General features: G+C 48.9%; 1 protein-coding gene across 1 annotated transcript in view; it reads left to right on the top strand.

Moving 5' to 3' along the window:
• Positions 1-4,946, top strand: part of LOC115204150 (protein turtle homolog A-like) — a 52,824-nt gene extending 47,878 nt beyond the window's left edge. The window contains exons 19-22 of the mRNA XM_029769510.1: positions 510-3,110; positions 3,274-3,359; positions 3,734-3,899; positions 4,099-4,946. Coding sequence (XP_029625370.1) covers positions 510-3,110; positions 3,274-3,359; positions 3,734-3,879 — 2,833 coding nt within the window. The 3' untranslated portion in view covers positions 3,880-3,899; positions 4,099-4,946. The remainder of the gene's footprint in view (positions 1-509; positions 3,111-3,273; positions 3,360-3,733; positions 3,900-4,098) is intronic.
• The last annotated feature ends 9,242 nt before the right edge of the window (positions 4,947-14,188 follow it).

Here is a 14,188-nt window from a genome sequence, read left to right as displayed (position 1 = left end):
GGACTGTAGCCTACAAAAGCCTGTTCCTGCACTTTTCCTGCGATCCATCAAACGCACTTGGTGTGTCATCATAGTGTCTCTGACTTGTGGTCAGACTCGCTCAGGTGGAACAAACTTAAACTTGAGCCTTTTTTCAATGCTGATTTGAATGTCATTGAGAAAACAGAGAAGTGTCAAAGATTTGTTTTTGCAAACATCCTTTTTGAATTTAAAGTAACCCTAGAAGTAATCATCTAGTTTTTCAAAAGTATCTGTGATCTGATTACAATATTTTTGCTGGTAACGTAACAGATTACAGTTACAGTATTTTGTTAAACTGTTACATGCAACAGGTTTCATGTAATCCATTACTCTCCAACCTTGCTTAAGATGTCTCAAGATGTCTTCACAAAACATCTCAAGACATGGTTGGTGATGGCTCGGTAAAGTGGCCCTTCGACCTGATGAATATTCCCTGTTCTCTCTCTCATCCATCCTTTAACTCTTCTCTCTCTTGCTCTCTCTCGTAGTGGGTCACTTGCTAGCAGTCCAGACAGTGTGCTGAAGCAGAAGCTCCTCCAGTCCCACTCCCACTATCCTGGCTCCACCTCCCGCTCCTGCTCCTCCTCCCAGCCGGACCACTCCTCTTTCGACAGACCCAGCCACAGTGAATACCATGAGCAGTGCCAGCAGCTGCTCTCCTGCCCCCCACCACCTCCTCACTACGACCCCCACCACCACCTCCCCAGGACAGGCTCTTCTCCCACTTCCCCTCTAGAGTTCATCTTCAGAGGCCCTGATGGTCTCTTCATGATGCAGCCCCATGACCAGGCCTCTGTCCACATTTCCCACAACATAAGATCCCTGAGGAAAGACTTCCCACAATCCACTGAGGTCCAGAGGTCAGTGTCCACCTGTGTGAGGAGGGAGCCGCCATTGGTCCTCTCAGTGGACCTACCCCCCCGTGGTGGATCTAACCCCAACCCCACGACCATGGTCCGGGCCATGGCCAAACACCTTTCCCTCCATGGACGATTCTACCTGGATGGGGAGAAAGACAGTTGCGCTGGACATCCAGGCGAGAGTAGTCTCTATTCGGACAGTAACTCAGACATGTACCCCCAGCCAAGCCTGGAGGAGAGCAAACCAGGATACCTGTCACTAAAGCGGGCCGTCCAGCCTGCCATCGCCAGCACCCTGATGCTACAGATGGAGCATGAGAGGGAGACCGGCAACCTGAGCATGTGTATGAAGCTGGCCCGGGAGAGAGAGGAGCTGGAGAGAAAGCTACGGAAGTACACACTGGAGAGGAATGCTACTTTAGATGGGAAGAGCCAGAAACCAGGCATAGATGAGGGGAACTGGAGAGAGACTGAAGAATGTGATCCCATATGGAAACCTCAGGAAAGCACCTCCCTACAAAATCAGCCCCATCACTGTCATCCCCAGGCCAACTGGGGGAGATCTAGCATGGCCAAAAGGCCTTCGTCCCCATCTTATATTCACTGGGAGGCCAGCCCTCTCACCTCTGCCACCAGCCTGGTCGCAGCCCTTCACACCACCTCTGAGAGGACAGTGACCCTCCACTGTGACCCTCCAGTCACTCAATGTCCCTCTCTGTCACCTGTCACACAACACCACCTCAGGGCTAAGAGAGCAGAGGGTCACTCTAAGAGGAGGGTGAGTCACCAGCCACTAGAGAGGCAAGAAGGGAAAGAAGCTGCGAGTTTCAAGACACACACAGGGCTTTGGGATACTACTCACATGTCAACAGAGTTGAAGGGAGATGACTCAGAGTCACATGAATGGAACAGCAAGAGCAATCAATGCCATTCCAATGGCAGAATTTCACACAAGTCTAAGCCAGATGTCTCTGTCAACAAAGTGCATGGTGTATGGAAAGTGGCGTTAGCAAGGTCACAGCCATTTGAAAAGCCATCTCAACACACAGTGTTGGATCTCTCAGACTGTATAGAGATGAGTGTGGATGAACCAGAAGGCTCAGTTGATCCTCCTACAAATCCCATAATGTTCCAGAGCCTATTGGCAGAGAAAGACCACAGAGGACCGCAAACCACAAAAAAAGACCGCAGAGGCCATCCATTGGACCACAAAAAGAGCCCAGTACCTAGAGAGGAGCGGGAGAAGTGGCACAAGAGATCACCTCGGGGCAGAAGCCCAACTACCATTCAGCCTCCCAGGCCGGTGCTCAGGAAGGCCCTCAGTCTAGGAGGCTCTCAGAACGGGGACGACCGCCACCACCAGCGCAGCCACAGTCTAGATTCCAGGAGACAATCCCAGGGTAACTTCCTGACGCCTGACGCCTGGGTCGACTCTCTCAGCCATGAGAACTGTTCCTCTCCTTTCTCCTTCCGACCAGACTCTGTGTTCTGGGAACCAGAATTCACCTCAGCTCCTGAGACCAACCACACAGAGGCCCCCACTGCCTGCCCACCTCCCCCCCAGGACCCCCAGCCTCCCAGCAAGGCCCCTCAGCAGCTTTATGAAGCATATAAGGGTAATGTGCACATGCCAAATGTAAGAAACCTGGTGCTGGAGAGACAGCAGCCACTCCCCCCAACCCCTCCTCCAGTGCCTTTGGGCCCCATCCACCCTCCCCACAACCCCCACAAAAAGGCCTCCATCTTCCCAGATGCCTCCAGGTGGCCCATCACCTACCAGGAGGCCCTGAGGTCTGTGCAGCGCATGGAGGCCAGGAAGAATGCCTCTCTCCCCAGGGACCACAGGGAGCACCCCAGACCATCAGACTATAGAGGCAGAACTACAGCTCCCTCCCTGCTCAGAGGTTACAGCTGGCCCGCACCCCTTCACACCTCTCAGCCATCCCAGGAGGAGGAGGTGGGAGAAGAGGAGGAGGAGGAAGGAGAGGAGCGGTATGGGGGGCATGAAATTGAGGTGGAGATTGGGAGGTATCATCGGGGAGTGCCAGACTCAGGGGGGAGCTACAGTAGCTATACCAGCCAGAGCAGTGGCAGGGGGAGTCTGGAGCCTCCCAATGGGCGCCTGTCCATCTGCCTGTCCCCAACCCTCACCAGCTCTCCTGAGACCATCGAGGAGATACAGGGCAGCACAGAGGAGACACGCCTACAGGACATGGAGGCATTGAAAAGGTGAGTGCTTCAGTCTTCTTTTATTTAATATCTCTAGTACTCTCTGTCTACATTGTCCCTTTCACATTGAGTAAGATGCAACACAATTGATAGACAATTAAATAAAATGCCCTTCAATGTCAGCCATCACAAACTTTCCACTTGTGTGTGTGTGCATCTTCAGGAGAAAGGCCTCAGTGGATAAGAATTATGAGTGGGACTCAACTGATGTGTCCATTCAGCCAGGAGATCAAGACCTTGAAGGCACAAGTGAGAGAGCTATAATGTTCCTTTTTAGACTGGCATGCCACTGTCTGTGAATTAAAGATGTTCAGAACTGAGTTTAATAACACTAGCTCTGTTGCTTAAGAACAGGCGTGTCAATCTCATTTTGCCCTAAGGGCCACATTCGGTCTTCACCAAGGCCACACGGCAAATTGGTCCACTCTTTTGGGAATTTTTAAATGATCCTGACTGTCTAGCTTTAGTTTTACTGACTGTTAGCAGGCTGGACACAGTGAAGACACCTAGTTATTTTTTTAACTGAAGGTACTTCAGAAATTCTTCAATTGGTTTGATTGACACCCCTGCTTTAGATTATATAAGGATCTTTCTAATCCCTGTCCAATCTTCTCCTGCTTTAGGCCTGTTCTCCTCAGTGAGTCTACTGAAGTCTACTCCCAGCATGCACTATTCCAAGAAGGGCCTCAAAGAGTCAGTCCAATTCCAGGGTCATCACCATGAGACCAGCCGCTACTCAGACCCCGAGCCAGAGACTGTGCTGTTCTGACAATCCCATCTATACCTAAGGTCAGCTCAGAGCTCTAATTTCTGTTATTGTGTGTTTGAACAGGACTACTGATCTGTGTGATTGGCTGTATTTACCCATGTCCCTCCTACCTTATTGTGTGGGTGTTTTTGTTTTATTTTCTGTTTGTATGCGTCTGTCGGTCTTCTCCCGTTGCTTTCTACTAATATCCCAGTGAATTTCACACTTTTATTTATACAGACTTCCACCAACAATGTCAAAATAGAGTGCCATCGTCAGTAATTCAGTATGGCTGTACAGTCATCAACATCTCAACCATCTGACTGACTGGACTCTGGTGGACGCTCAGGGCTGAATAAAGAATTGGCTGTTGTTGTTCAAAGCTGTACCTACCGAAGAGGACTTTTACCACTGATTTACAAGAGCTAGTAGTTACATTGATTGATCTCTGCTTCTTCTATGGAATACTATGTATATGGTACTTGTTACCAAGTCAGTGAACAAGCAGGTACAATATTTGGTCTGCCTTGCTCATCATCTTGGTGCTGACTATAATCAATACAATAATCATACTCTTGGACTCACGGAAGAACAGTTGGAGATTCTTTTTATTGCTTTGAGAAAAGGCAAACCACCACTGGGCTGGCACTTTGTTCCAACACTTTCAACGTTTGACAGAACTCTGATGGATGATCGATTTTCTGTGAGATGGAGAGGGAGAGCGAGCAAGAGAGAGAGAGAGAGAGAGAGCTTGACAGCTTGACAGGGCAGGATAACAGGACTGATGGACATTGTGGAGAAGAAGTAGGCTGCATCATGCCTTTTTCACAAGTAGTGTTTTTCCATAGGCCTGGCCTAGTGTGACAGCATCTGCAGTACAACCCTGAGCTCTGAGTAAACAATCAATACTATTACCCCAGGAGGTTAACTCACTAGGGTTGATCAGATGTAGCTATAGATCACACTAGGAAGAACCACTCCTTTCTTTTCTACCCATATTCTCAAGATGTAGCAAATCTAATTTCCCTGTTTTTAACCTCATTGATGTTGTGCAATGTTTGTACTGTCAATAGATTTTTTTGTACTCAGAGTTCAGTAGTTTTTTTGTGTGTGAATGAGGAGGGTAAGGGTTTGGCTGGTAATAATCGCCTGTTGCTGGGATAAATGAAGGACATTTTTTTCACCAACCTTGTGTAAAATGAGACTGATAATCAGTGAGCATTAGCGGCAAGATATTGTTTGCCATGTCTAATTTGGAGATTGAAACCTAAATGGGATTTTTTCAATCAGTCTATCTCTTAGTCATCCGAGTCAGGGAGGGAGATGAGAATTCACAGCATGTCAGAGGAGTTAATTAGGTTCTAGAATGCCTTCCAGCACAACGTCTGGTGAGAAAGGAGAGGAGGGGAGCTGGGGATGTGAATGCCTTTTGAGCTGTACTCACTCTGTTATCAGTTTACAACGGCAGATCACCCCACTTACCCTCCATTTTAATTTCAACACTCATTTTGTACACAGAAATGACTTCCAGAGAAATGTCAGTTTGCCCACTTATGGTTTTATATACGTTCTATGGCACCCAATAGCAATACACTGCCAATATACTGTACATAAATTATTTTCCTCAGACTGAATGCATATGCAGCAAGAAGCATGACAAAAAATGTACAGTGAGGGAAAAAAGTATTTGATCCCCTGCTGATTTTCTACGTTTGCCCACTGACAAAGAAATGATCAGTCTATAATTTTAATGGTAGGTTTATTTGAATAGTGAGAGACAGAATAACAACAAAAGAATCCAGAAAAACACATGTCAAAAATGTTCTAAATTGATTTGCATTTTAATGAGGGAAATAAGTATTTGACGCCCTCTCAATCAGAAAGATTTCTGGCTCCCAGGTGTCTTTTATACAGGTAACGAGCTGAGATTAGGAGCACACTCTTAAAGGGAGTGCTCCTAATCTCAGTTTGGTACCTGTATAAAAGACACCTGTCCACAGAAGCAATCAATCAATCAGGTTCCAAACTCTCCACCATGGCCAAGACCAAAGAGCTCTCCAAGGATGTCAGGGACAAGATTGTAGACCTACACGATGCTGGAATGGGCTACAAGACCATCGCCAAGCAGTTTGGTGAGAAGGTGACAACAGTTGGTGCGATTATTTGCAAATGGAAGAAACACAAAGAACTGTCAATCTCCCTCGGCCTGGGGCTCAATGCAAGATCTCACCTCGTGGAGTTGCAATGATCATGAGAACGGTGAGGAATCAGCCCAGAACTACACGGGAGGATCTTGTCAATGATCTCAAGGCAGCTGGGACCATAGTCACCAAGAAAACAATTGGTAACACACTACGCCGTGAAGGACTGAAATCCTGCAGCGCCTGCAAGGTCCCCCTGCTCAAGAAAGCACATATACATGCCCATCTGAAGTTTGCCAATGAACATCTGAATGATTCAGAGGACAACCGGGTGAAAGTGTTGTGGTCAGATGAGACCAAAATGGAGCTCTTTGGCATCAACTCAACTCGCCGTGTTTGGAGGAGGAGGAATGCTGCCTATGACCACAAGAACACCATCCCCACCATCAAACATGGAGGTGGAAACATTATGCTTTGGGGGTGTTTTTCTGCTAAGGGGACAGGACGACTTCACCGCATCAAAGGGACGATGGACGGGGCCATGTACCGTCAAATCTTGGGTGAACACCTCCTTCCCTCAGCCAGTGCATTGAAAATGGGTCGTGGATGGGTATTCCAGCATGACAATGACCCAAAACACACGGCCAAGGCAACAAAGGAGTGGCTCAAGAAGAAGCACATTAAGGTCCTGGAGTGGCCTAGCCAGTCTCCAGACCTTAATCCCATAGAAAATCTGTGGAGGGAGCTGAAGGTTCGAGTTGCCAAACGTCAGCCTCGAAACCTTAATGACTTGGAGAAGATCTGCAAAGAGGAGTGGGACAAAATTCCTCCTGAGATGTGTGCAAACCTGGTGGCCAACTACAAGAAACGTCTGACCTCTGTGATTGCCAACAAGGGTTTTGCCACCAAGTACTAAGTCATGTTTTGCAGAGGGGTCAAATACTTATTTCCCTCATTAAAATGCAAATCAATGTATAACATTTTTGACATGGGCTTTTCTGGATTTTTTTGTTGTTATTCTGTCTCTCATTGTTCAAATAAACCTACCATTAAAATTATAGACTGATCATTTGTTTGTCAGTGGGCAAACGTACAAAATCAGCAGGGGATCAAATACTTTTTTCCCACACTGTATTGCTACTTTGCTATTGTAAAGGAACACATTGGGATTGTATAGAAATTGTAAAGGTGAACTATTTTCCAGGTTTTTGTGCACTTAAGATATATTTGTTTTTATACAGAAAATTATTCAGTGTTTTGTATAGACTGACTATAGTGTATGACTTTGTATGTTTTGTGCTTTGTTTACTGATTATGTACTACTTACTGTACAATGTATCCTATTTGTATCCAAATATTTTCCAGAGAACTGAAGATTAAATACTTGTTCTATACATGTTTTATTCAATACCCCAAAGCAATTTGCTGGCCTTTTCAAATTATAATTCAAATGAACATTTACTACTTTAACACATTAACAAAAACCTGAAGTTGGAAATGTTTACATTAAATAACATTTTATATTTATTCTAGGCAAGTCAGTTAAGAACAAATTATTATTTACAATGAGGGCCTACTCCGGCCAAACCTGGACGACGCTGGGCCAATTGTGCGCCGCCCTATGGGACTCCCAATCACAGCCGGATGTAATACAGCCTGGATTCACACCAGGGACTGTAGTGACGCCTCATGGACTGAGATGCAGTTGTGCTTTTTCTCCATTAGAAGCGTTCCCTCGGTCTGGAAGAGGACATCATTATAAAGCCATTAAAGGGTCATGATGCAGCAGATAACCCTTCCATCTGAAGGACCTACCTCTTCCTCTAGGATGTTTTGTTACTCAGCACATTGATCACTGTGTATTCACTGACTCATAGAACAACAATGAACAAACTTCAAACTTTGAGACCTTTGTTTATCAGTAGGTGTAACATTTGATAGGGATGTTGAATTTAATTTTCACTTTCACTGAGCCATGCTTTAGAAAAGTTATCGAACAAAGACCACAAAAGGAAAGGGAATTGCCATGGAACACTTAAAACAAGCGTATTCTTTATCCAACATTTTTTTCAGAGGAAAAATACAGACAGAGTGATTTATCCTATTTCTTCAAAAAGATCCATTATGTAAAACAAGGATTTAAGATATAGATCAAGGATTGTGTACTGACGAAGTATACTGTTGCCTTGGTGATGTTATAAAAAATACATAGAAAATTACATAGAACTGTATAAAGTTGCTGCAGTTGAAAAACAAAATAACACACATTTGCACATATAAACTTGCCAGGATTACTGTATAGCGTTCCTTGTGGAGAAGACGTGGCTGGGAAGAATACTAAGCATACTGTGATGGATGTCAGATGATGCTACTGTACTGTATATGAGGTGTCTTATAGCCAATTTCTTCCCTCTCTCTCAATCTCTTCACACAGCCTATTGGAATTGACTTGGCCTTGAGCCCAGAGAGAGAAGCACATTGACTTCATTAGCTCGTCCTCAGTCACACTCACAGCACAACATCATGCTGCATTTGTCACAGGTGGTGAGCATGGTTAAAGAGAGGATCCTGGGTGAACCCACCGGAGCAAGGGGCAGGCAGACAGGCACATGTGCACACACTCAGCAAAGACACGTGCATGCACGCTGACGCACGCATGCGTGCAATATCTCTCTCTTCTATATAAACTGTTAAAGGTTCAGTGCAGTCAAAAACATGATTTTGTGTGTTTTATATATATTTCCAAACTATGAGGTTGGAACATTACTGTGAAATGGTAAAAATCTGGATGATTCCCTTTCATTGTAAGAGCTGGTTGAAAAGATTGCCTGAAATGTCAGCCTGTTTTGGCGGGATGGCGTTTTGGCTTGCCTGGTGACATCACCAGGCGGTAAATGAGTTAACAGCGCAATAAGAAAGAGATTACCAGAACTTTCTGCAAATAGCTGGTTTTCAGTTTTCCCCTCCCCACTCAGACCACTCGGCTTGAGAAATTGCTCTTTGCTAAGAAGCTATTTTTGTTTCTTTTTAACTATTTTAATTGAAATAATCACAGTAAGGTACTTAATTGTTACCCAGAAATTATTTGATATTGAGATACAAATGGCCGCATTGGATCTTTAAGCCCTATAGAGTGTTAGGGTGGAGGGCTGGGGCAGGAGAGTAATAGAGTGGCGGGCTGGGTAAAGGAAAGTGTTAGGGTGGAGGGCTGGGTAAAGGAGAGTGATAGGGTGGAGGGCTGGGTAAAGGAGAGTGATAGGGTGGAGGGCTGGGTAAAGGAGAGTGATAGGGTGGAGGGCTGGGTAAAGGAGAGTGATAGGGTGGAGGGCTGGGTAAAGGAGAGTGATAGGGTGGAGGGCTGGGTAAAGGAGAGTGATAGGGTGGAGGGCTGGGTAAAGGAAAGTGTTAGGGTGGAGGGCTGGGTAAAGGAAAGTGTTAGGGTGGAGGGCTGGGTAAAGGAGAGTGATAGGGTGGAGGGCTGGGTAAAGGAGAGTGATAGGGTGGAGGGCTGGGTAAAGGAGAGTGATAGGGTGGAGGGCTGGGTAAAGGAGAGTGATAGGGTGGAGGGCTGGGTAAAGGAGAGTGATAGGGTGGAGGGCTGGGTAAAGGAGAGTGATAGGGTGGAGGGCTGGGTAAAGGAGAGTGATAGGGTGGAGGGCTGGGTAAAGGAGAGTGATAGGGTGGAGGGCTGGGTAAAGGAGAGTGATAGGGTGGAGGGCTGGATGTAGGAGAGTGATAGGGTGGAGGGCTGGGTAAAGGAGAGTGATAGGGTGGAGGGCTGGAGGTAGGAGAGTGATAGGGTGGAGAGCTGTGTAAAAGAGAGTGATAGGGTGGAGGGCTGGGTAAAGGAGAGTGATAGGGTGGAGGGCTGGGAAAAGAGAGTGATAGGGTGGAGGGCTGGGTAATGGAGAGTGATAGGGTGGAGGGCTGGGTAAAGGAGAGTGATAGGGTGGAGGGCTGGGTAAAGGAGAGTGATAGGGTGGAGAGCTGGGTAAAGGAGAGTGATAGGGTGGAGGGCTGGGTAAAGGAGAGTGATAGGGTGGAGGGCTGGGGTGGGAGAGTGATAGGGTGGAGGGCTGGGTAAAGGAGAGTGATAGGGTGGAGGGCTGGGTAAAGGAGAGTGATAGGGTGGAGGGCTGGGTAAAGGAGAGTGATAGGGTGGAGGGCTGGGGCAGGAGAGTGATAGGGTGGAGGGCTGGGTAAAGGAGAGTGATAGGGTGGAGGGCTGGGTAAAGGAGAGTGATAGGGTGGAGGGCTGGGTAAAGGAGAGTGATAGGGTGGAGGGCTGGATGTAGGAGAGTGATAGGGTGGAGGGCTGGGTAAAGGAGAGTGATAGGGTGGAGGGCTGGGTAAAGGAGAGTGATAGGGTGGAGAGCTGGGTAAAGGAGAGTGATAGAGTGGAGGGCTGGGGCAGGAGAGTGATAGGGTGGAGGGCTGGGTAAAGGAGAGTGTTAGGGTGGAGGGCTGGGTAAAGGAAAGTGTTAGGGTGGAGGGCTGGGTAAAGGAGAGTGATAGGGTGGAGGGCTGGGTAAAGAAGAGTGATAGGGTGGAGGGCTGGGTAAAGGAGAGTGATAGGGTGGAGAGCTGTGTAAAAGAGAGTGATAGGGTGGAGGGCTGGGTAAAGGAGAGTGATAGGGTGGAGGGCTGGGGTGGGAGAGTGATAGGGTGGAGGGCTGGGTAAAGGAGAGTGATAGGGTGGAGGGCTGGGTAAAGGAGAGTGATAGGGTGGAGGGCTGGGTAAAGGAGAGTGATAGGGTGGAGGGCTGGGTAAAGGAAAGTGATAGGGTGGAGGGCTGGGTAATGGAGAGTGATAGGGTGGAGGGCTGGGTAAAGGAGAGTGATAGGGTGGAGGGCTGGGTAATGGAGAGTGATAGGGTGGAGGGCTGGGTAAAGGAGAGTGATAGGGTGGAGGGCTGGGTAAAGGAGAGTGATAGGGTGGAGAGCTGGGTAAAGGAGAGTGATAGGGTGGAGGGCTGGGTAATGGAGAGTGATAGGGTGGAGGGCTGGGTAAAGGAGAGTGATAGGGTGGAGGGCTGGGTAAAGGAGAGTGATAGGGTGGAGAGCTGGGTAAAGGAGAGTGATAGGGTGGAGGGCTGGGTAAAGGAGAGTGATAGAGTGGAGGGCTGGGTAAAGGAGAGTGATAGGGTGGAGGGCTGGGTAAAGGAGAGTGATAGGGTGGAGGGCTGGGTAAAGGAGAGTGATAGGGTGGAGGGCTGGGTAAAGGAGAGTGATAGGGTGGAGGGCTGGGTAAAGGAGAGTGATAGGGTGGAGGGCTGGATGTAGGAGAGTGATAGTGTGGAGGGCTGGGTAAAGGAGAGTGATAGGGTGGAGGGCTGGGTAAAGGAGAGTGATAGGGTGGAGGGCTGGGTAAAGGAGAGTGATAGGGTGGAGGGCTGGATGTAGGAGAGTGATAGGGTGGAGGGCTGGGTAAAGGAGAGTGATAGGGTGGAGGGCTGGGTAAAGGAGAGTGATAGGGTGGAGGGCTGGGTAAAGGAGAGTGATAGGGTGGAGAGCTGGGGCAGGAGAGTGATAGGGTGGAGGGCTGGGTAAAGGAGAGTGATAGAGTGGAGGGCTGGGGCAGGAGAGTGATAGGGTGGAGGGCTGGGTAAAGGAGAGTGATAGGGTGGAGGGCTGGGTAAAGGAGAGTGATAGGGTGGAGGGCTGGGTAAAGGAGAGTGATAGGGTGGAGGGCTGGGTAATGGAGAGTGATAGGGTGGAGGGCTGGGTAAAGGAGAGTGATAGGGTGGAGGGCTGGGTAAAGGAGAGTGATAGGGTGGAGGGCTGGGTAAAGGAGAGTGATAGGGTGGAGGGCTGGGTAAAGGAGAGTGATAGGGTGGAGGGCTGGAGGTAGGAGAGTGATAGGGTGGAGGGCTGGGTAAAGGAGAGTGATAGGGTGGAGAGCTGGGGCAGGAGAGTGATAGGTTGGAGGGCTGGGTAAAGGAGAGTGATAGGGTGGAGGGCTGGGTAAAGGAGAGTGATAGGGTGGAGGGCTGGGTAAAGGAGAGTGATAGGGTGGAGGGCTGGGTAAAGGAGAGTGATAGGGTGGAGGGCTGGGTAAAGGAGAGTGATATGGTGGAGGGCTGGGGGCAGGAGAGTGATAGGGTGGAGGGCTGGGGCAGGAGAGTGATAGGGTGGAGGGCTGGGTAAAGGAGAGTGATAGGGTGGAGGGCTGGGTAAAGGAGAGTGATAGGGTGGAGGGCTGGGTAAAGGAGAGTGATAGGGTGGAGGGCTGGGTAAAGGAGAGTGATAGGGTGGAGGGCTGGGTAATGGAGAGTGATAGGGTGGAGGGCTGGGTAATGGAGAGTGATAGGGTGGAGAGCTGGGTAAAGGAGAGTGATAGAGTGGAGGGCTGGGGCAGGAGAGTGATAGGGTGGAGGGCCTGGGTAAAGGAGAGTGATAGGGTGGAGGGCTGGGTAATGGAGAGAAATAGGGTGGAGGGCTGGAGAGTGATAGGGTGGAGGGCTGGGTAAAGGAGAGTGATAGGGTGGAGAGCTGGGTAAAGGAGAGTGATAGAGTGGAGGGCTGGGGCAGGAGAGTGATAGGGTGGAGGGCTGGAGAGTGATAGGGTGGAGGGCTGGGTAAAGGAGAGTGATAGGGTGGAGGGCTGGGTAAAGGAGAGTGATAGGGTGGAGGGCTGGGGGCAGGAGAGTGATAGGGTGGAGGGCTGGGTAAAGGAGAGTGATAGGGTGGAGGGCTGAGTAAAGGAGAGTGATAGGTTGGAGGGCTGGGTAAAGGAGAGTGATAGGGTGGAGGGCTGGGTAAAGGAGAGTGATAGGGTGGAGAGCTGGGTAAAGGAGAGTGATAGAGTGGAGGGCTGGGGCAGGAGAGTGATAGGGTGGAGGGCTGGGTAAAGGAGAGTGATGGGGTGGAGGGCTGGGTAAAGGAGAGTGATAGGGTGGAGGGCTGGGTAATGGAGAGTGATAGGGTGGAGGGCTGGGTGATGGAGAGTGATAGGGTGGAGGGCTGGAGAGTGATAGGGTGGAGGGCTGGAGGGCAGGAGAGTGATAGAGTGGAGGGCTGGGGGCAGGAGAGTGATATGGTGGAGGGCTGGAGGCAGGAGAGTGATAGGGTGGAGGGCTGGGGGCAGGAGAGTGATAGGGTGGAGGGCTGGGGGCAGGAGAGTGATAGGGTGGAGGGCTGGGGGCAGGAGAGTGATAGGGTGGAGGGCTGGGGGCAGGAGAGTGATAGAGTGGAGGGCTGGGTAAAGGAGAGTGATAGGGTGGAGGGCTGGAGGCAGGAGAGTGATAGGGTGGAGTGCTGGTTAAAGGAGACTGATAGGGTGGAGCGCTGGGTAAAGGAGAGTGATAGGGTGGAGGGCTGGGGGCAGGAGAGTGATAAGGTGGAGGGCTGGGTAAAGGAGAGTGATAGGGTGGAGGGCTGGGTAAAGGAGAGTGTGACGACCCTCCCACTCTGTCTGCCGTATTCTCTCTTGTTCTTGTTTCTTTATTAGGAGGCCGGTGGGCGGAGTTGGAAGGGTCGTCAGATGAAGGGGAAACACCTGGGCTCAGGTGTTTCCCAGGATAAATGGACCTCTTCCCCATTCATTGAGGAGACTCTCTCCACGCAGACACCTTATTGATATTGGTTGGGGAGTTTTGTGGTTTTCTTGGTTATTTGCTTTGGCACCTTTCAACACTCTGCATTATTACATTCAAGTATGCAACACACTCACTTACACTACTGATTACTGATTACACATGCCATTGTTACCTTCTTAGTTGTTTTATTTAATAAATATATATTTTTGTTACCCTTTGTCTCCACGTTGTCTCCCTTTTGTTACGAACTTTGAGCCGGTTCGTAACAAGTGGGAGCTCGTCCGGGATTTTGAACGGATTGTGTTTGGGAGAAAACGTGGAGGTATGTTAAATTCCGTAGGTACTTTGTTTGTATATTTTGTTAGTTTGAGTTTGGTGCTCAGTACTGGTTGCCTTTGTAGGTTTTGTTTGTGTGCTGTGTTGGAGAGAGTACATTGGTTAGTTCCAGGTCCTGCCTAGCCTGGAAACGCTTGTTCTACTCGCTGTTGGAACATTGGTCTGAGGTGAGTACAATCAGCTGTGTACCTCGGTGGGAGATTTGGATAGGGTAGTGAAACTTACTACCTGGAGCTATAGCCTTTTTCCCCTGATAGGTTTAGCGACGTGTTTCATTTTGGAATATGTTGGGCATTGTTAATGTTTGTTATTTTT

Source organism: Salmo trutta, chromosome 12 (assembly GCF_901001165.1).
Source record: "Salmo trutta chromosome 12, fSalTru1.1, whole genome shotgun sequence".
In the NCBI taxonomy this organism is placed as follows: Eukaryota; Metazoa; Chordata; class Actinopteri; order Salmoniformes; family Salmonidae; genus Salmo; species Salmo trutta.
The sequence above is the reverse complement of the archived record's forward strand: the minus strand, read 5'-3'. Positions and strand labels throughout refer to the sequence as shown.